Source organism: Silurus aristotelis (genome assembly GCF_946808225.1).
Source record: "Silurus aristotelis genome assembly, chromosome: 25".
NCBI classification, from domain to species: domain Eukaryota; kingdom Metazoa; phylum Chordata; class Actinopteri; order Siluriformes; family Siluridae; genus Silurus; species Silurus aristotelis.
Window position 1 is genome coordinate 8,480,189 of NC_139598.1, and position 21,010 is coordinate 8,501,198.

General features: G+C 38.2%; 1 protein-coding gene across 2 annotated transcripts in view; it reads left to right on the plus strand.

Moving 5' to 3' along the window:
- pou6f2 (POU class 6 homeobox 2) overlaps nucleotides 1-21,010 on the plus strand; it is an 84,783-nt gene that overhangs the window by 19,777 nt on the left and 43,996 nt on the right. For both annotated transcript variants that reach the window (XM_083529933.1, XM_083529934.1), the window contains exons 2-3: nucleotides 849-946; nucleotides 9,138-9,360. In XM_083529933.1, the coding sequence (XP_083386059.1) occupies nucleotides 849-946; nucleotides 9,138-9,360 (321 nt within the window). The remainder of the gene's footprint in view (nucleotides 1-848; nucleotides 947-9,137; nucleotides 9,361-21,010) is intronic.

Below are 21,010 nucleotides of genomic sequence, written 5' to 3' on the forward strand. Positions count from 1 at the left end.
TTGAATTATTGAAATGATTTTTTGTCACTCAAGTGAACTTACTGAAGTCTTTATGTATAGCACAAGGACAGAGAAGAGCCACAGGCCTTTATTGGCCTTATTAAAATAAAGTTTTCATTTCTCATATTTCCAAACACAACAGTGCCCAAATAATGTTCTGATCCTTTCTTTCTATATGCTTTTCTGTGTGTTCATGTCCTTGCTGTTACATTTTTCTATGACACTTAAAAACTTCTAAAAGCTTGTGGACTTTATGTGGAGTCTGTTGCCTATCCAGTGCCCCATAAAAAAATAAGTTTTACTGTAAAAGGCAATGCTCCTGAGAATATTCTGTGTCACATGGACTTTTACACTTACACTTTTATGAGTGGTAGATGATGTGAATTTTAGATTTACGAATAAAAACGTTTTATTTGTATTTATGTATTCGTGGCCATGCAAATTGCTGAGCTCAGTGGAACGGGAAGGAATAAAGGGATGCAATGAGCTGTGGGCAGGCTTGCTGGCGTTTATGTGCTTACGGCTGAATGTGTTGATAAACACACTTACGGAGTGGCTTTCTGTCATAACAGCATGAGTCAGCCTCTGTGTGAGTTTGTGTGTGTGTGTTTTGCAAAAGAAGAAAAGCAGAAATAGTAGTGTAGTACTTTTTGATGGTATTCTTACTGTGGGATCATAATGGAATTTGTAAACTAGATTTTTGGATAGAGAAGTAAACATCTCTTCCTTTCTCCTTACTTTTCTCTCTCTCTCTCTCTCTCTCTCTCTCTCTCTCTCTCTCTCTCTCTCTCTCTCTCTCTCTCTCTCTCTCTCTCTCTCTCTCTCTCTCCCTCTGTTTGCACTACAAGGTGGCAGAGGTGGTTCAGTCCAGTCAGATGCAAGTAGTAGCCCCTCTGAGCAGGGCCACATGTGTCAACCCCATCCAGCATACCCTGTTGGACCACAGGTAATCACACACACACACGCACACACACACACGCACACGCACACGCACACACACACACACACACACACACACACACACACACACACACACACACACACACACACACACACACTTACTTCTAAAGCACTTTTTTTTCCAAGGTATTGTTTTGACTAATATTTTCACACAGTAGCCATACATTCAATTAAACACTTTCTCCAGTGAAAACTATTACAGTTGGGAAATCAAGAAGAAATGGAAAGAAGCATAAAGGTCGAGTAACGCTATATCCCACACACCAGAGACCTGCTCTAAAATATGAGTCCTGTCAAGGTCATAGTGCCAAAACAAACATCTTTCAGCCACACTGCTCTCTTGTCCTCTTGCCACCGCCAATTCCTTTGTTTCGGAATCAATATGTTTTGATGGATTCACACTTCTCCACCAGATCTTGTGCATTCTGCTATTAGTGAGCTGGATCCGCAGTTAGCCCTACGTGAGTCTGTCTCTCTTTTCGCAATGCACTGACACAGGCCTGCCCTCAGTGTGATTGTGGGTAATCTCTCAACAGCTTCCCCTGCCAGTAAGTCAGGCAGCTCTGGGTCCTTGGGATCCTCATAATAGAGGATATGCTTATTAAAAATGGTTGAGTTTAATGGCAAAACCCAAAGCAAAAATCTTGTATTCTGCAAATTATTTTTCTGAAATGCTGTCAGTCATTAACATGAACATTCTGTTTGAGATGCTTCCTTGCACAATTGCACAATTTACTTTGTTAGATTTTGCAGTTTGGGTGCTTTTAATAAGAGAAAATTTACTAGTAAACATGAAGAATTAGAACATTTTTATTTGTATGTAATGTGTAATATTATAGAATGCACACAAATCATTCAAAACAGCCAACGTTAACCTACATATACATTAATAAAAGCTTATTCCAAATTCATTTAGCTTCTTTTATTATTCTTGTAGCTTGCTGTACTTCTTGACTGTGAAAAGGATTGCAGTATATCAAACACCAAAACCAAATTCACTCAAAGCAGATGTACATAACTTTGCCATTACAACAACAACTTATAAATTAAATAATACAATTTATCTTACTTTAGTTGGTCAAAGATATACATACATATAGTATAATGATTTAGATATGAGTCACAGTTTGATACTGCATCTCTTATTTTAGGAAATTCTTTATATAAAAGTATACTATACTACACAGCAAGTTTAGAAATAGAGGTAATACATGTTAAGCATCGATAGGTAGCCAACCCTTGCAAGCTGAGCCTGATGTCTTTAGGTTTATATAAACCTTTTTATTTTCCGCAGTTTTGCTGTAATGTTTGTCGTTTTTTTTGTAAACTCAACCTGAATGATTACATAACTAAGTACATTGCTCTGAGATAAAATTTTCAGGTTTTTTTTTTTAAGTGTAATTACTATCAGAAGTGAGTTTGAAACATTATTATTTAGACACCAATCTACATCTAGCCAATATGCAGTTTAAAAAAAAAAAAAAATATGTCATTCTGCTTAATGTAAATGTACATTACAGTAATTAGCCAGGGAAGAACTTTATAACTATATAACAAAGACATTATAATTGCCGCATTATTACTATGATCTGGTGCTGACCTATTGTTCATGTATTGAGCTGCACATGTATGTACCTGTTTTGTTATTAGGCAAAGTGTAATTGCAAGTTCACTTGTAAAGAGATTTATTTTAAGAGTATTTTAATAAGATTCAATTTCTCAGCTAGGGTTCAGATCCAATTTCCAGCAACTGATAAAAATGAGGTTGATGAGAAAACAAATAAAAAAATATTGCCAAAATGAATCAAGTGAGCCTATGAGGGAGAGATAAATGAAGGCATGATTCCATTCCTGCTATTATTGCGAATTCCATAAAACATTTCTAAAGTCCTCTAAGGTTGAGGTTTTCCAGTTAACTTTGATTATTGTGAGCATGGAATGCTTTATGGTGACATTTCTCTGATAAACGCCCCTGTCAATTAAGATGGTGGAGGCTATAAAAGAGTATTTATGCAACGATGACAAGGAATATAGAAGTCTGTCCTTGATTTTATGGTTCTATATTCACTACAGTAGGTAGCTCCAACTATTACATATCTCTTTACTTAATCCACTTCAGAAGGTTTACAAAGGTCACTGTAGTGGCTTTGTCTAAGTCAACTGTATTTAATTCACACCTCAAATATGCTGCTCAAAAGAACTTGGAGTCTTTCTTATTTCACACTGCTAGTGATGAGACAGATATTAGGGCTGTCCAAGAAAGTAAAGCCTTGTTTTATTTGATGATGTGCTCAGTGCAAATCTCTCAGAGATATCAAAATGTCCAATTTGATTTACTATTCACTGTTTGAACAAAATATCTGCTTTATTCGCTCATTAATCAACCCACTACACTAAATTCTAAAGGCAGTACTTGATCATTTAGACTATGCTATAAGTTTATTATGTAGCTTGTACTTACAGTCTAAAACCAGATAAAAAACTAAGCTTATTCGCAACTATACAGAAACAAACAGTACATATACACCCCAAGGGAATGTCTCTAGGTTATGTATGTAACCCTGGTTCCCCGAGGGAACAAACCGCTGCGTCAACAACGATTTGGGAACTCCTTCTCGTGTCCACGCTCTGAACCACGTGTGTAATCGGTCCAACGTAAAAGCTTGGATTGGAGAATGGTTTCTACAACTTCAACTGAAAGACCAGTGGCTAAGAGCTGTGCCCCCTCAGGGCCACAGCCACAGACTCCACAGCTTGGGGCAGGGGTAAAGCATAGCAACCCCTGACTGAGAAAGAAGGCCCCTCCTTGGAGGAATTTCCCAAGGAGGGTGTTCGAAAAGGTTTACCAGGCTAGCGGACCATGGACAGGACGGACTCCATCCCGGCGAACTCTTTCCAGAACTCCTGGGAGCAGCACTTCAGGGGGAAGAGCATACAGCTGGAGCCTTGTCCATTCCTGTACCATGGCGTCCAGCCCAAGAAAGGCTGGATGAGTAAGGGAGAAACAGAGGAGACAGTGTGATGTATTTTAAGTCGCAAACAGGTCCACTTGTGCTCTGCAAAATCTTCTTCATATTTCCATCTTAGTGAGACCACCTTTTCTTGGGACCACAGGAGGATCTTGTAAAGAAGGTGAAAGCATAGACCCCTCTGGTGGTTGATATGAGACCACTGATGTGTTGTCCATATGGACCAGCACATGATAGACAACATCTCCAGGCAGTTGATGTGTCACGAGAGATGGGGCCCTTTTCACAGACCTTGGGCAGAGCGGCCACTCGGAGGCATCCGGCGTTAACGCTATGGGACGACAAGGAGCCGCCAACACAGGGCCCTGTAACAGGAACCAGCAGATTTTTTCAGGTTGCCAGATCTCCCTCTTAAGGGAATCAGTCTCTCGAGACTGAACTCTGGTATGCCTAGAGCTATTGCTATGCTCTGACCACAGACACACAGAGCGCTTCCTGAACAATCAGAAGCTAGCGCCATCTCCATGGCATGTGCTTTTATAGCTTCCTAGTCGTCACGTAACCCCGCCGGTCCATTAACAAGCAGAGGCATTCCCAAAGCTTTGTTGACGCAGCTCCTGTTCCTGAAAGGGAACTAGGAACAAGCAATCGTATAGAAATAAATTAGACAAAAAAAGAAAAAGGTATTATTATTAGGGTTAAGTCAAGCAAAAAGCATACACACAAAAGTGGAAAGCCATTATACTGAAATTGGCATATGGAGCAGAAATTCAAGGAAAACATGATTTTGTTGAAGGAGGAAACTCCAGGAGACTTGCACATTTGAGTGATTCCTAAATCTGATGCACATGGCTGAACTGATAAGGTGATTATTAGCTTTTCTTGAGTTTAAGTGCAGTGGGTTGTTGAAGCAGGGAAACTCAGATGAGCAGGACTCCAGAACCAGGATAGGGAACCTGTGGATAAAAGAACCACACACAATGCCGCTGTAGTACTTAGTTAAGAAAATAAAAAGACACTGTTCTGTAGTAATATCAGTTCATCCAAATCAGTAATATACAAGGTGGTAAAAACATTTAATTTGCCTACAAATTATGATTGAAACCTTAATATTTTACTATCTAGGTGTGATTTTATCATTTCATTTGATCATTTGGTTCCCATCTTATTAATGCACGGTGTTATTGGACTTTTATATGTGAAATTCTTTCTTTTTTACTTTTTCAATATTTAAAAATGTTCAAGAATGACTATTAGTCAACAAACTTCCTATTTAATCAAATAGTATTATACCCAGACATTAGAGGCAACATTGAACATTGAAGAGAAGAGATGCTGATGAGACTTGCGTTTGTCTAGGACTGACTTTTACCTTTATTATTTCGTAAATGCCACTCGTGCATTTGCATGCGAGTTTAGAATAATATTTCAATAATATAATATACTTGAAACTAAGCTGATATTGTGATAAGAATAGAGAGCATAAGTGTTGTGTAAATTGGGTAAATTTAACCCATTTATATTGACAATGTTTTTTGCCCTTTGTATATAAATGAAAAGAAAATGTAGAATGAATAGTCATACACTGACTTGAGTCAGTGTTAATCCAAAGAGTGACATCGACCTGAAGACAGAAAAGGAATGTTGATAAGCTACGTTTGATTGTTTGCCTGAAGGATCCTACATCACACGCGCAGCCCACACACACTTAAAACAGCAAGAGTAAGTGCATACCATTTGATTCTGTCACACACGTCTTTGTTCTTGTCTTTTCAGTGGTTAATTAATTTTCACCTACTTCTATGTCAATGTTCAAAGAACCCCTTTTCTTTAAGAAATGTCAAATGGCATGTTTTTAAATAAAGTCAAACAAAAATGATTCTATGAAGGAAATGACCTTTGCCAGTTTGCCATTGAAACTTTTAAATTAGAGTGCACTGAGTAAAGCTCATTACAGGCTCTGCAGTTGAATATAAAATACAGTTTCAGAAATTATGAATGATCTACTGATCACAGTTATAATACATTTATAATTACAGCATTTCGCAAATGCCCTAATCGAGAGTAACTTACAGAACCTCTCTAGATCTATTAGCAAATACTTATATAGTATAAGTAAGTAAATGATTCAGTTATAAAATATATTTTTCGCTCTTTTTCCACTAGTGTATAAAACAGGAGTGTTGACAAAGAATACAGGGAAATGTTTAACCACCAAAAGTACTTTTTTCTTAAAAAAAAGTAGTACTGATTTAAGTGCTTTTCCGGTCTTTGTTTGAAGACAGACAGTGACTCAGCTGCTCAGAAAAATAGACAAAGTTCAGTCTAGTTTCACACATTAATCATATTCAATCAGCTGTTATAAAAAATATTTCTTCTGGAGTCTTTGTTCCATTCTGAGGCTACACAAAGAGAAAATTATTTTAGTAACTTAATTAAAGGACAAATTAGGGAACAGAAAGCTGTAAATAAATCTATAAATTAAAATTATTTTCATTGTTGATGTTTGGAATTTGGTATGCAAGTTTGCAAGTTAATGTAATGTCTGAAAATCATTTTATTTATTCTGAATATTTTTTAATTTTAGTTCAAATATATTTAAATTGCAGAGATGATCTAGACTATTTTACCTTACTGCTAAGAACAACAACAACAACAACAACAACAACAACAACAACAACAACAACAACAACAACAACAACAACAACAACAACAAAAATAATAATTTGTTATATTTCTTCTGACCACTCCAGAGCATTGACTACAGTCTCCCTTATTGTTTATCATACTGCAACATCAACATCTGTTTGCCCTCTGGTTTCAGCAGGCACTCCAGCAATCAGGCAAAGCAGGTGATATCTAGCATAGAGTGAGAGAGAGATAGAAAGAGAGACATATAGATAGAGAGAGAGAGAGAGAGAGAGAGAGAGAGAGAGAGAGAGAGAGAGAGAGAGAGAGAGACTGCAGGTTGACACACAGGCCAGAGCTGAAGCCAAAATTTATGAATGCTGGATGAAACTCACTGAAAAGACAAAACACAGCACAAAAGCAAGGCGACATGGTTGCACAGTGGGTAGCATTGCAGCTTAAGATCTTGATGTTCTTAATTTCTTTGTGACTTACATGCAGACTGCACTAATTTACCCCTAGGTGTGAGTGAGCTGTGGTGGACGAAGTACACAAACCATGTAATTAAATAAAAGTAGAGATACACTAGGAAAATATTATTCCAGTAAAAGTAAAAGTGCTCCATTTAAACTTTCACTTTAGTAAAAGTATAAAAGTATTTGCCTTTAAATGTACTCAAGTATACAAAGTACTTTATTATGGCTATAATGTCATATTGTAGCCTTAATAAAAAAAAGTATATATACAGTATAGTATATATAACTGTATGTAAATAAAATGGTGCTCACACAAAGTATTGACACTTTAGACACAGTTTTGACATGTTCTCACTTATGTTGCCAACTGTTTAGACAATAATGGCTGCATTTTTCGTTATTTTTAGAGGACAGTAAATCTGTACTGCACATTCACTACTATAAAATATATTCAAGTTTCATTTCTATTGTATTGTCTATTGAGAAGAAAGACCATAAGTCCAATCAAAAAAACATTTTAGTGAATTGTTGTTCTTCTGGAAAGTATGTTTATTTACTGTATATGTACTCAATACTTGGTAGGGGCTCCTTTTGCTTTAATTACTGCCTAAATTCGGTGTGGCATGGAGGTGATCAGTCTGTGGCACTGCTGAGGTGGTATGGAAGCCCAGGTTTCTTTGACAGTGGCCTTCAGGTCATCTGGATTTTTTGGTCTCTTGTTTCTTATTTTCCTCTTGACAATACCACATAGATTCTTTATGGGGTTCAGGTCTGGCGAGTTTGCTGGCCAGTCAAGCACACCAACACCATGGTCATTTAACCAACTTTTGGTGCTTTTGGCAGTGTGGGCAGGTGCCAAATCCTGCTGGAATATGAAATCAGCATCTCCATAAATCTGGTCAGCAGAGGGGGGCATGAAGTGCTCTAAAACTTACAACTGACAGTGGATGTGATAAAACACAGTGGACCAACACCAGCAGAAGACACGACTCCCCAAACCACAACTGACTTCACACTGGACCTCAAACAACTTGGATTCTGTGCCTCCCCTTCCTTCTTCCAGACTCTGGAACCTTGATTTCCTAATGAAATACAAACATTTCTTTCCTTCCATCTGGAAAGACGACTTTGGCCCACTGAGCAGCAGTCCAGTCTTTTTTGTCCTTTGCCCGGGTAAGACACCTCTGATGTTGTCTCGGATTCAGGAGTGACTTGGCACAAGGAACGCATCAGTTGTAGCCCATGGATACGTCTGTGTGTGGTGGCTACTGAAGCACTGACTCCAGCTGCAGTCCACTCTTTGTGAATCTCCCCAAATTCTTGAATGAGCTTCGTTTCACCTTTTTCTACCACATTTTTTAACACATAGCTGTAAGCCATAATCATCAAAATTAAAAGAAATAAACACTTGAAATATAACCAGTCTGTGTGTGATGAATCTGTATAACATACGAGTTTCACGTTTTGTATTGAATTACTAAAATAAAAAAACTTTTTATTAATAGCATTGTTTTGTAGTAATATAGTCCAGCTGCTGAACTAGCCTGTCTGCTCCTTACACTAATTGAAAACATTATCAAATGAAAAATATGACAAAGATGACCTTGTATCAGACATGAATGGGACAGCATTCCTTTCCCAAAACTCCAGCGACTCGTCTTTTCAGTTCATAATCAGGAGTGACTTTTTGGGAATGATTTATTTTGGAAACTTTGTGGAGTATTTCTGGACTTTCTTCTTGGGTAATTGCCAATTGAAATACAAGAAGATAAAATATGTTTGTTATATGAAAGTATAAATCTATAGCTGGAAAAAATTAAAATAATTCATTTGTTCCTCTATTGAAAATTCTAGAAATCTTTTATTACATTGCAAAGATTTTGTTTCACTAAAGACTTAACAAGGACTGACAACCTCAAAGAAATGATTTGCTCCTGCCAAGCATGTATAAGAAGGATACATAGAAAGCAATGAAAGTTTATTGTTTCAAAACACTATTTATTGTATTTTATACTTTATTCTTATTTTTTAAGGTTAGACATGCATTATATTTATATTAAATATATGCTGCTTATTTATTAATTCATTCCTAATGTTATTTCAGTCTCTCCTGGTGGCACAGCAACTGGCCTCAGCTATGAGCGGTGTGATGTCGGGAGGTGCACCAAATCTGAATCAGCCAATCCTCATCCCCTTTAATGCAGGTGGGCACCTGGGTGGACAGCAGGGCCTGGTTCTCTCTTTGCCGACAGCAGCCAATATACAGGGACTGGTGGCTGCTGCAGCCGCTGGGGGCATCATGACTCTCCCTCTTCAGAACCTGCAAGGTAGGAGTTTACTCTACACCTTACCCAGAATCTTTACCCAGACAAGCCAAGAGCAATGGTAAAGCTTCATGCCCATGTACATATACACAAAGTTTATCATGCAGATCCCATCCAACTATGTATATATACCTTTCAGAATATATACTCTCTATTCATATATAATGTGTTAATTTTCTCATACATGGCCACAAAAAGTACAGTACTGTATACTTTATTGTATAATAACCAGACTTATTATACGGTCAGGATTTACTGTTTTATCTTTTCTGGTTTCTGCTTGAAACATTTTTCTTTAAGAATCCCCTCTATTGTTTGTCTCCACTAAGAACTTGTAAGGTTTTCCCCAAAGGAAAAAACTGAAGCGCTCTAAATGGAATAATTTATTTCTGGTCTGTAGTGCACTATCCACAAGAAGATGATGGAAAGGGTTTGGTTTTAAAAGTCTACCCAAAATCTGGTAAAAAAATATCACTAAGGTCGAAGATCAATTCATAGATAATAATAAAATAATAATCATTCATTCATCTTCTCCCGCTTATCCGTAATTTGGGTCGCGTATCCGTAAACAGCAGTCTAAGCAGATTCCCCAGACACTTCTCCGTGTCCAGGGATCAGGCTGTCAAGGCCCCCGCCTTTGACTGCTGCCAATCCTCTCAGCACCGGTCTCTTACGGTCCCTCCTGTAGGTGGTGAGCCCACGGGAAGGCGGCCCCACGTCGCTCCGACGTCACGGTCCTTGGTTTATTTTTCTCGTAAGGGTCCCCTGGAGCATAGAGGGTTAAGGGCCTTGCTCAAGGGCCCAAGAGTGGCAGCTTGGCGATACCGGGGCTTGAACCCTCGACCTTCCGATCGGTAACCCAGCGCCTTAACCGCTGGAGCCACCACTCCCCCTAAAATAATAATATAAAAGGTTTTTCTCAAAGAGTTCTATTTGGAGTACATACCTCATGAGAAATGCTCTCTTGTAGGGTTCTACAGTACATAGAACTATAACCAACAGGGACAAATGGACAGTCAGTGGGTTCTAGATATATTTTTTCCCTATGGTGTGTATGCACACACAGTTTAAAGCTGCTGTTGAAATGGGATTTAATGTCTAGTCTTACTGGTATGTAAGATCTAATCTGGTTTCTCAAAGTGTATGTGAAAGAAATCTCTCTGTTCTGTACAGAACATTTATGACAGTATAAAACTCAGTTGTGTAAGGAAAGAGGTGGAAAATTGAAACACTGGAATAAACCATCCAGTTATATACATTACAGGTCAGCATTTTGCATCTCAGTACAAAAAGCACTTCAACATTTTTTTTCCTCTCGTCTTCTCCGTCTTTCTCTCCATCCTTCACCCCCCACTTTTAAACTTTAATGTGCAAGTGTTTTCTTTTGATCATAGTTGTAAATGGTTTTCATTTTAATGTTTAAAACATTGTCTCTTTTATACCATCAGATGGAGGAGGGAAACCATTAGTCATAAATCTTAAATGAGACTCCTTTACTAATACCTGACTAAAAAAGCCACGTTATACATTGAGTGCATGTAAAATAACACATCTCTTAGCCCCATTTTTCCCCTTTTCAAGAGGCTGGAGATTAAAATAATGCACTGGCAGGAGAAAAAATGCCTAAAAGAGAGGCGAGGGACAGATGGACTGATGGATAGACAGATAGCTGAAGAGCCCAGATGGAGTAAAAGATGTCTCTAATGGACACAAACATGCATAAATAACAACAGGCAACCCAGCATCTGAGCTTTTAATAAACACTCATGCAGGCAGAAGAATTTCTAAATGTACCCAGAGTTTCCACAGTCATGATTATATGCCATGTAACCTGCTTAACCTTTTTTTAGATGCTTCTGAAATAGAAGGCAAAGTGGAGTCTAATACTTTGAGTTATAACCTTTTAGCATCTCTGCCTCAAATAATTATTAACTATTTATGTTGGTTTGACATTACTGTTTTTTTTCTTAAATTCATCAAATTCACCAAATTTAGGTGAATTTGATGAATGTAGGTATTCATTTCCCTAAATAAATAGAGTATGAAAGAAAGAAAATGTGTTTAATAATTCCATAATTAAAACCATAATCGAAGGTTTTTCTCATATAGATAAGCCTATGTTTAATATAGGGCGGCAGCAGTTCAGTGATAAAGATCTTAGATGTTGGCTCGGAAGGTTGTGAGTTCAAATCCCAGCATTACCAAGCTGCTACTGCTGAGGCCTTGAGCAAAGCTTTAATCCTCCCCTGTTGTACAATTTCTTTTTTTGTTGTAGATAATTTACTCTGTATAAGGATGTCTACCAAATGCATAAATGTAAATGTAGCTATAGCACTATTTGCAAATGGCACAATGAGTATCTAGTAGCTGTATCTGCACTACCATCTTATTTAATCCATTATTCCTATACAGAGCTAATAAACTGTTTTCAGCGATAATCTAGGACTTACTTTCTTTGTATTCTTTGCCATTTATGATTTGCTTCGTTTTTAACCACATCGCCTGAGCATTTTATTTTTTAAAACATTCATCTGAAACCTACATTTAAAAATTCCCTGGCAATTTACCATTATAAGCCCTCATATTTACCCTCATATAAATCATTAGCAATTTATTATAAACTGTTTGTGTGTTGAAATTTGAAAGGTAGATATGAACGTAAAAAAATTCCATAGTTAGACCATCCTTTGTAATATAGCCAGCTGGTGAAAGTATAAAGACATTTTAATGCTGCATTTCGCAGAGCTGGCAAAGACAAGCCAAAGTGGATGGAAAGCAGATACTGCCTGTCTGAGCCCTAATAAGGAAATCCCTATCAATACACTTTCTTTGCACACCCAAGCAGTTTTGGCTTTGAGGGTTTTCTGGTGCTTTTTTAGAACAGACAGAAAAAGACTCAGAATAAAGCAGAGCCAAAATTAATGTAATTATGAGTACTAAACTATTTGCATAGGATTCTAACCATATACCTGATGCGTGAATTGGCACAATGTAGTAACTCTTTTATTATATGAACATTGATTACTACATTTCTTGTGTATGCAATCCTGTAAATGATTGAGTCAGGAGTGCTTAGGAGGCATGTAGACATTTAATGTGAACTTCTTGGTCTATTATGTTAGGAAGTATTTGCTGAACCACCGGGTAAGTAGCTTGGACGGATCTTAAACCTGGCCCCCATTTTAGGGTTACTGGATTCACCCGTGCTGAATAATAGCCCAGAGGCTCTTGTTGATCTCCCCATTCTTGACAGAGCACACTTTTCAGGATTCCATTTTCCTTGATGATGTCTGACTTGCTTTTAGAAATCTCACCCCTAAGTTGTTTGTTTTAAATTTCTTTTCTATTGCCAGGAGATCTCTGAAAGGTTAGAGACAGAGCTGAACCTGTGTGAAAGCAACACTTTTACTCATATTAGTACTTTCCTGAAGCATTGTTTCAGTTGGGCCAGGCTTGCTCTCTCCTCCTTCAGCTGTTCTCGGGCAGATTTCACAGTGGATTCAAAAGTCTCCTTTTCACATTTGAAATGGTCTACTTTGTCTTTCTGCAGTCTGAGCTGGGACTTACACAGAATTGCATTAATCCACTCACAAGCCTTAGAAACCTTTAATCTTGAACATTTTCGTGCCAATGTCTTTTAGCATTGTCTCTGGTGCCTCAGTGTCATTTGGTCTAGTCATAGGCTCTTCTTGTATACCAGCAGGCCCTGTCTGACTATTATCTGCATTTGTACAAAATAACAATGTCTGCTGCTAATAAAGGACAATTATATTTTGGCAAGAATGCATAGAATCGTACCTTATCACAAATGTCCTATAACAAGATAAAAAAGAGAATACACATGAATTGTAATCAGGAATTTGTTCAGGATAATGTGTCCCCTGTATACACACACACACACACACACACACACACACACACACACACACACACACACACACACACACACACACACACACACAGTATATAAACCTTATATAACTTATAACATATAGACTTTATATGTTTTTATCAGAATAGCACCAGCCAGATGAAAATATTTCTCTAATTATTATTACAGAGTAATAATTAATTATTCTATCACCTTGAGACAGTGAAGCTGGTTAAGTTTAAATTGAAGGTAATTTTGGACAATGATAGGTACTGTAATGTGCATTTGTTATAAAAAGATAAGTTAGCTTGGAGTGTTTTTGAGAAGCTTTGTGACTCATTAGTGCTGATAATTAGCAATAATTAGTAATGATACTTTCAATTAAGCTATTATATCTTTAAATGGTAAGTGGTAGTTCAGTGGTAATGGCTCTGGGTTACTGGTCGGAAGGTGGGTAATTCAAGCCCCAGCATCACCAAGCTGCCACTTGTGGGTCCTTAAGCAAGGCCCCTAACATCTGTATCATGGCTGACCCTGCGCTTTGAAGCCAGCTTCCTAACATAGTTTTGATATGAGAAGATAGAATTTTACTGTGCTTTAATATACATGTGACAAGTATAAAGCACCTTTACTTTACCTTTTCATCAGTTTCTGATTGATAATGTAGGTAAACTTTTGTGTTAACAGATGTGTAAAAGAAAAAGATGGAGCCAAATATGTCATTGTCATTACCTCTAGATCATTATTGGGATTTTATTAGAGACACTGGCAATGACAGAACAATGCTGGCATTCTATAAAAATAAAATCAGTTGGATTTAGTGTAAAAGAGTAAACTGTTGTAGGATAAACAAAGCCAGAATGAAATGTTATAGAAGACTATTGTTGCAGTGTCTCATGTTTTCATTTCTTTGACTGTCAAATTTAATTATATTGTCTGAAACATTTCAACTTTTATTCAATTTGTTCTCCATTTTCTGTATTCTAGCACAACCAATTAAAGCAAACTTCAGGTCCCTATGAAAACAGCATCCGTGTTGATTTTCGTTCTGTTGTTCAGCTAGCCTAATTTTATGAGACAGAATGAATTCAACCTTAGATCATAAATAACTTTCTTTTCATGACCAATTCAAGTGTTTTTGGAAACACTAATGTAGTGCTCCAGTCTGTTCCCCACAGACGTGTGCAGCAAATGAAACATCAGCCTCCCCGCTTGTCAATATCTCTCTGAGTTAATGCAGAACAAATGTAGAGTCAGACTCTTTCATATTCATATTGTAAGCTGCCTGGTCACAGATGCATCAGAGCTTGCAGTGTACCGTGCAGAGAGGGGGTTGAATGAAGGGGCTACATTGTGTGTGTGTGTGTGTGTGTGTGTGTGTGTGTGTGTGTGTGTGTGTGTGTGTGTGTGTGTGTGTGTGTGTGTGTGTGCGTGCGCATAAGTGCATTCTCCGTAGGAAACATAAAACGGCACTCAGGGGTGCGGGGGGTAATTGCCTGCGTCTCTCAGCTCATGTAGGCTAATGAGGAGTCGTGTTGGCTCTAATCACTACACTAAGAGAACAGCTTCTCGCTCCCTCTGGAATGGCGTCTTCTGTCAAAAGAGCTGGGTGGCTTCAGATGAAGATGCATAACTGGATAAGAAAACAGGCAGATCAGGGACCTCAACGTTTCAAACAAGCTTATTTTAGTTTAAAAAGAAACTTGAACCTCTAGGATTTGTAAAGTTAACACTAAGTAGATGACAGCAAGGTTGATAATTAGAGTTTGTCAGACGATGCGGAGCAGCAGTAAAGCAGAAAAGAAATATGGTTTGATATTTTGGGGGACAGGCACTGCAGAAAATTAGTTTATCTTTTTATTCAATGTATCTTTTATGTCTGTACGTCCTTATAAAGGCAAAATTCTCAGTCAGTCAACATTGCTTTGATATATATATTTTTTGCTGTATTTGATGGACTGATATCCCATAGAGGGTGTATTCCTGTCTCACATGCAGTGTTTCTGGGACAGGCTCCAGGTTTACTATGGCCCTGATCAGGATAAAGAATATTTTGTTGGTGGTTTTATTGAACTTACAGTTAAGACAGGACACAGTTACGGATCAAGGATTCAGTTTCTTGGGTATGTGTCTAAACTTAGCCCAGGTGTGTGCATTATATACTAACAATGTGTTTTTGGATTCTCAAAAATTCCTAAAAGAGGTCAAAATGAAAGGAGATCATTTTAATTGAGGTTTCTCAATGTCTCAGAAATGAACTCTACCAAAGCTTATTTTGTTGTTCATCCTCAGTATTCAAATGTAAAACTCTCTCTTTTTCAACATGATACTGGTGCAAAAAAAAGTCTCTCTCTCTCTCTCTCTCTCTCTCTCTCTCTCTCTCTCTCTCTCTCTCTCTCTCTCTCTCTCTCTCTCTCTCTCTCCCTCACACACTCTGTCTTTCTCTGTGTTTAATTTAAAGCGCTCCCCACAGTCAGCCTTCTGTAATGTCCTTTAATGATTTAACTTTGCAGCAGTTGTAGGATGACTCGCAGGGGAGCAAGTCGCATTAAATAAATAAGAGTGATAAAATTGCTAGAGCTCTCATACATTTCAAAGCTAATGCAACTGGCGATGTGCTAGCAGCACCTGCACACAGGCTTGCTGGAGTAATTTGATTGATTTGTTGTGACAGGAGCCAAATAATTGAGAGTGAGAGGTGGCGTCGGAGACAGGGAGGGTTGCGCTGGCGCTCGCTCTCCGAGGCAGTCCCGGCAGAAATTAAGCTTTTCATCTCCCATACACCTCTGATATCGCTCGGGTTCCTCCTCCATCCTGTTCTCTTGCCTTTTTCCCCCCCTCTGAATATTGTCTGACTTGAATAAGCAGCTTGCAAGTATGCTGCCAGGTGACTGCATATGACAGTGGGTTAGAAACAAAAAATAACACAAATTGTAATGTACACACAGACACGCTATAGTGTGGAAATACATAAACCTATAGAGCGCATGATGTCAAAGAATACACATGAAAGGACAATGGAATGAAACAACATGGATACATTTTACATACAATTTATTTTTCATATCATCCTCCAAACAGTTATTGCTTTATGATTAAAGTATAGGATTGTGTGCTTTCTGAGCACGAGTCTGTTTATTATAAAACAGGAGACAGATCAGAAGAAGATTACATCCTCACTCCTCTTAAAGCTGAAACGCTACAGGCAATGAAAGTCCTTCGAATGTCTGCTAAAATCCTGCTGCTTCTGTTTGGCGTATTTGTGGCATTTGTGGTCTTGAAGCGAACTCAGCAGCCGCCTGGTCTGCCACATGCTGTTCGTTTTAAATGTGACTGGTGGCATTGTCACTCTGTCTAAACGCTGAAAAGAAGAAACCGCCACAGTGCGCATACGCGAGAGCAAGGCCAGATTGAAATAGACAATAATAATGATAATCGGATATGGCTTTGTCTGTTTCAATTGAGCCGGCCTCTTTGTCTTGCTGCTTGTATAGCAAAGCACAGAGACACAAGCATGCGGTGCAGAAACACCAGGTCAGGAACACAAGTTTAAACCAGATACTTCTGTTATTCTTGACAAGGTCTGCCATTTCTTTCCTTCTTCTTCTTGCATTCAACATCCTCAGCCGTGTTTGCTATGTACTGTATATTTTATGGTAATAGCATCAGTCTCCAAATAATTGAAGAGACCCAATAAAGTTTTTTTTTTTAAAAGGTTGCAGCCGTTTGACGTTTGTTTCTGATGGGGAAGTGGTGCAGAAAGGCCTGAAATGACTTAAGCTCCTCAACACTGGCATTAAATTAAACAAATCGCTCAGTGCGCACTTTCTCTGGCATGGTGTGGGCTCCAGAATTTTTGCTGCCTGCCTGCGCTCACTCAGATATTTAAATAAGAGAGGGAGAGCTGGAGTCAGAGTGTGCATGCAGAGATGGACGAAGACTTAACACAGGCAAGGGATGATATTGATGATGGTGATGATGATGATGATGATGATGATGATGACGATGACGATAATGATGAGGCAGAATGTAGAAAAGAATCCTGCTCAACCAAAATGAATCAGGGATGGAGAAGTGTGCTCAGATCCAATAAGGTAGTTAATATTGAAGGTATTGAAGTAATTGGAATGTAACCAAATTTAAATACATTAATAAATTCAAAAAGATGATGTTTTAAAGAGATACAAACTTAAATATAAATATGAGACTCATTTAACATAAATATTTACATCTTAATGTCATTTCCCAGTAGAGCCACTGCTCTATTAAAAAAAAATATCGCATTTTATTTAAATCTTCATAATTGATGCTCCTGCTATACAGATACAACTACTGCACAAATAGCGATGCAAATAGTAGCAAACAGATAAAGAAGTAGATACTGATAGTGCCACTGAATTTTGGAAGTAAGAAAAACAATAAAGGCATGAAATGAAAGGTATAAACGATAAAAATTTGCAGAAAAATCTAATTAACATTAGCCTTTAAAGTCTTTTACAATCCTGTAAAATAATATACTACAAAAACCTTTTAATTTGATTTGATTTAATAAGGGGTTTTAGGCCACTTAAACTATCAGCTACAATTTCATAGACTTATTCAAGTGTAGTCCTTTTTTCATGTACTCTCCCTGACTCTTTTTTCGTTCTCCTCTGAGATGTTCACCTCTCCATTATTAAAGGTCTTGTGCTTGGCTGCTATGTGGCGATTCATAAGCGTTCAGTGACAACCCATCATCAGGCCTTGGAAATGAAAATTGATTAGTGATTTACATGGTCAGTAAGAGAAAAAAAACCAACGATATGTTGTAAATGAAATACTACACTTGGCAGCATTGAGAAAGAGAAAGAGAGAGGGAGAGAGATGGTAATCTGGGGAAACTGGCATTCTTCTTCGGTTGAATTGGGTGACGTTTTTACATTTATCTCAGTTCTGCATGAGTCGTAATGCTAATGGTAATTTCATGGAAGTGAACTGCAATGAAAAAGGGGTTATCGTACTGCGACGACAATTGTGTTCTGTCACTGGAGTGACAATATGTCACTCCTTTTGTGTGTTTCTGTATGTGCATGTGATTGTGTGTGTGTGTGTGTGTGTGTGTGTGTGTGTGTGTGTGTGTGTGTGTGTGTGTGTGTGTGTGTGTGTGTGTGTGTGAATAATATAACATATTACTTGGTACTCTGACTATGAGAACTGAAGCTTCAAGCTTTTTGTTGAAGCTTTTAGAGAAAGTGGTAGAGATTTCTAACACCCCTATTGACACAAATATGTACCTTTTGTGTGAACGTGAAGGCAAAGGTATGCCATTTCGTGTTAGAAGAGCATGAAAGCTCTCTTTGATAGATGGAAAAGTTGCTAAAATATAGGGTGAGGTGCAGAAAAAGAGCTTCTGATGGGCTAAGCCTGCCTTTTAGTTCAATCGCTTGGAAAATGTGAAGTTTAAAAGGTCTGTCCTGTAGGAGCATAGCTTTTTTTTTTTTTTACCCCTGTATTATAGCTCATTGGCAATGTTGTAAGGAAATACACTTTTCCATTTTTGGACACTTATATTTGAAAAGAAGGGAGAAAAAAAACATTTTTGTGTTATAGTGGTATAGTGCACTATGTCTTGAATGTCAACAGCAATCAATAGTAACCTAGCAGCTTATCAATGCCCACTTACCCAGGAATCAATACAAATGTTACACAAATCCAGCCATGTCATTATAACCTCAACATCTAATCAATATCTTAAGAATCAGCCTATCAATACAAATCAAACTGTTTTTCAATACACATACAGGCAGCTCCGGCTTCTCTATTTAAATACATTCAGCCATAATAACAAATCGATAGACCTTAAAGTGCTGCAATATATTTTAACCGGGATCACTCCTCAGAAATGGATCACTTCCACATTCAGTCACAAGAGCTCTCTGACATACAATGCTGCTTTTATTTGTCATTTCATATCAGAGGGAGGCAGAAAAAAAGAGATGAAAACTCAAAATCTGAGATGTTCCAAAAATCGAACCCTGGGGTCACGTGAAGGTCTGAATCTCAGATAACGTGTTCCTCTTCTCCCCGAAACACAAGACCTTGTGGTGAGTTTAAACTCAGCAGATGGTCCTGAAACCAAGTCCCTTTTGGAAGGAGAAAAAACAGTGACTAAAAGCTGTCTGCGGTTTCTAATTGCTGGTTCAAGTCCTCATTACCTTAATTAATAGCCATGCTTTCTACCGAAGGTGGGGTGGCAGTGCTTTGGGTTCAGGGGGGGCTTGTGTTAAGTGTTAAAGAGGGCTGAAAGAGGTCTCAGAGGAAGGACTGGAAAGTGTAATGGTCCCAAGGGGGTCCTTGGTATAGGCACATAGCAGCTGGATCAAGTAGCACATAAGTAGACCACAGATATCTATTACAGCCCAAGTCTTACATCTGCCTCTGAACTGCTAAGAAAGTCGAAAGCGAAGGCGAGACAGAGAGATAGCTTAAGTGTGTTTTCTGCCCTCAAACATGCAACTTCTCACCTTCCCTTTCCTTTTTCCTCCTGTTTCCCCCCCTGAACCACCGCTCCCCCACCCCCATGTCATTAGGGAGTTTATGTTACGCTCGCCTGACAATTTTTCCTTTTCTTTACACTTACACTACAGCTAACATTTGGCTCTCTCAAGCCATATTTCTTCTGTAACTCTAATAAACTACTTGATTTATCTGCCCTGCTGATCTTTAATTTGTTATAAAGCGAGCACTTTGACAGATCTGGACACAGTTAATTCGGTTTGACTTTACAGCACAGCTGTCGATGGGTAGTGATTTATATATGTGAGACTTCGTCCTTAATATCTGGGAGATTTTTCTTGACAATATCACCTCTTGCTAAGGATCTGCGTTTTTACAACCACTATTGTTGAAAGCAATAGACAAATTAAGTTGGATTAAACTAAATTAAATTATAATCAATCCGGACACCTCTTGTTGTTCTGAGTGTCAGTACTAGATTAGCCCACATTTGCCTCTAGCCAGTGTTGTGATTGTCATGATTTATCTTCTCCAAATAAACCACCTGTGTTAAATTATCCACTGAACATAGACATTCAATTTACTCCCACCACCTCTTTAAAAAGTAAAGTAGAGGAAACACCACTTCATATTAAAATACACTCTGCTACCACAGCTCTCGCTGCATCTCACCCCAAGCACCACCTCTGCATACCCATTACCTCCTTTTCCTTCATTTCCCTTACCCATCACACACTCTGTCAGCATTTGGCTCAGGTTGCTTGTGTAAGTTTGGGGTGCATACATACATTTGCTGTGATGATATATTGTGCTGGAGAGAAATTTCATTTACCTCGGCTGAACCTGTTGCTGCTCACCGAGCATGATAAGCGCATAAGCAGCAGCACTTCATTCATCATACATCGCTCATGTGCCTTATAGGCCATGAAGAGAGAGAAACCACTAAACCGACAAAAATCGGGCTGCTACATCACAGAAGAGCTGAGCTTCTATTAAATGCTGCGTGGAGAGAAACAGAAACCACATTGCGTTTCTATCCAGAGACTTTTTTTTTCAAGTACAATCTACCTCACTTTTTGCAAAAAAACCCCACAAAAACCCCCACAAAAACAACTGCAGCTGAGTACATAACAGAAAGACTGACAATATACAGTTTGTTGAATATCTACTTGATCTACTTTTTGATTATATGTGTTTTATATCAGCATTTTTTTTTCACACCGCTTCTGCTTTTGCCTTCACTGGACTGGTTTTAAAGAGCATTTAACATCACAGGCAGTGACATGT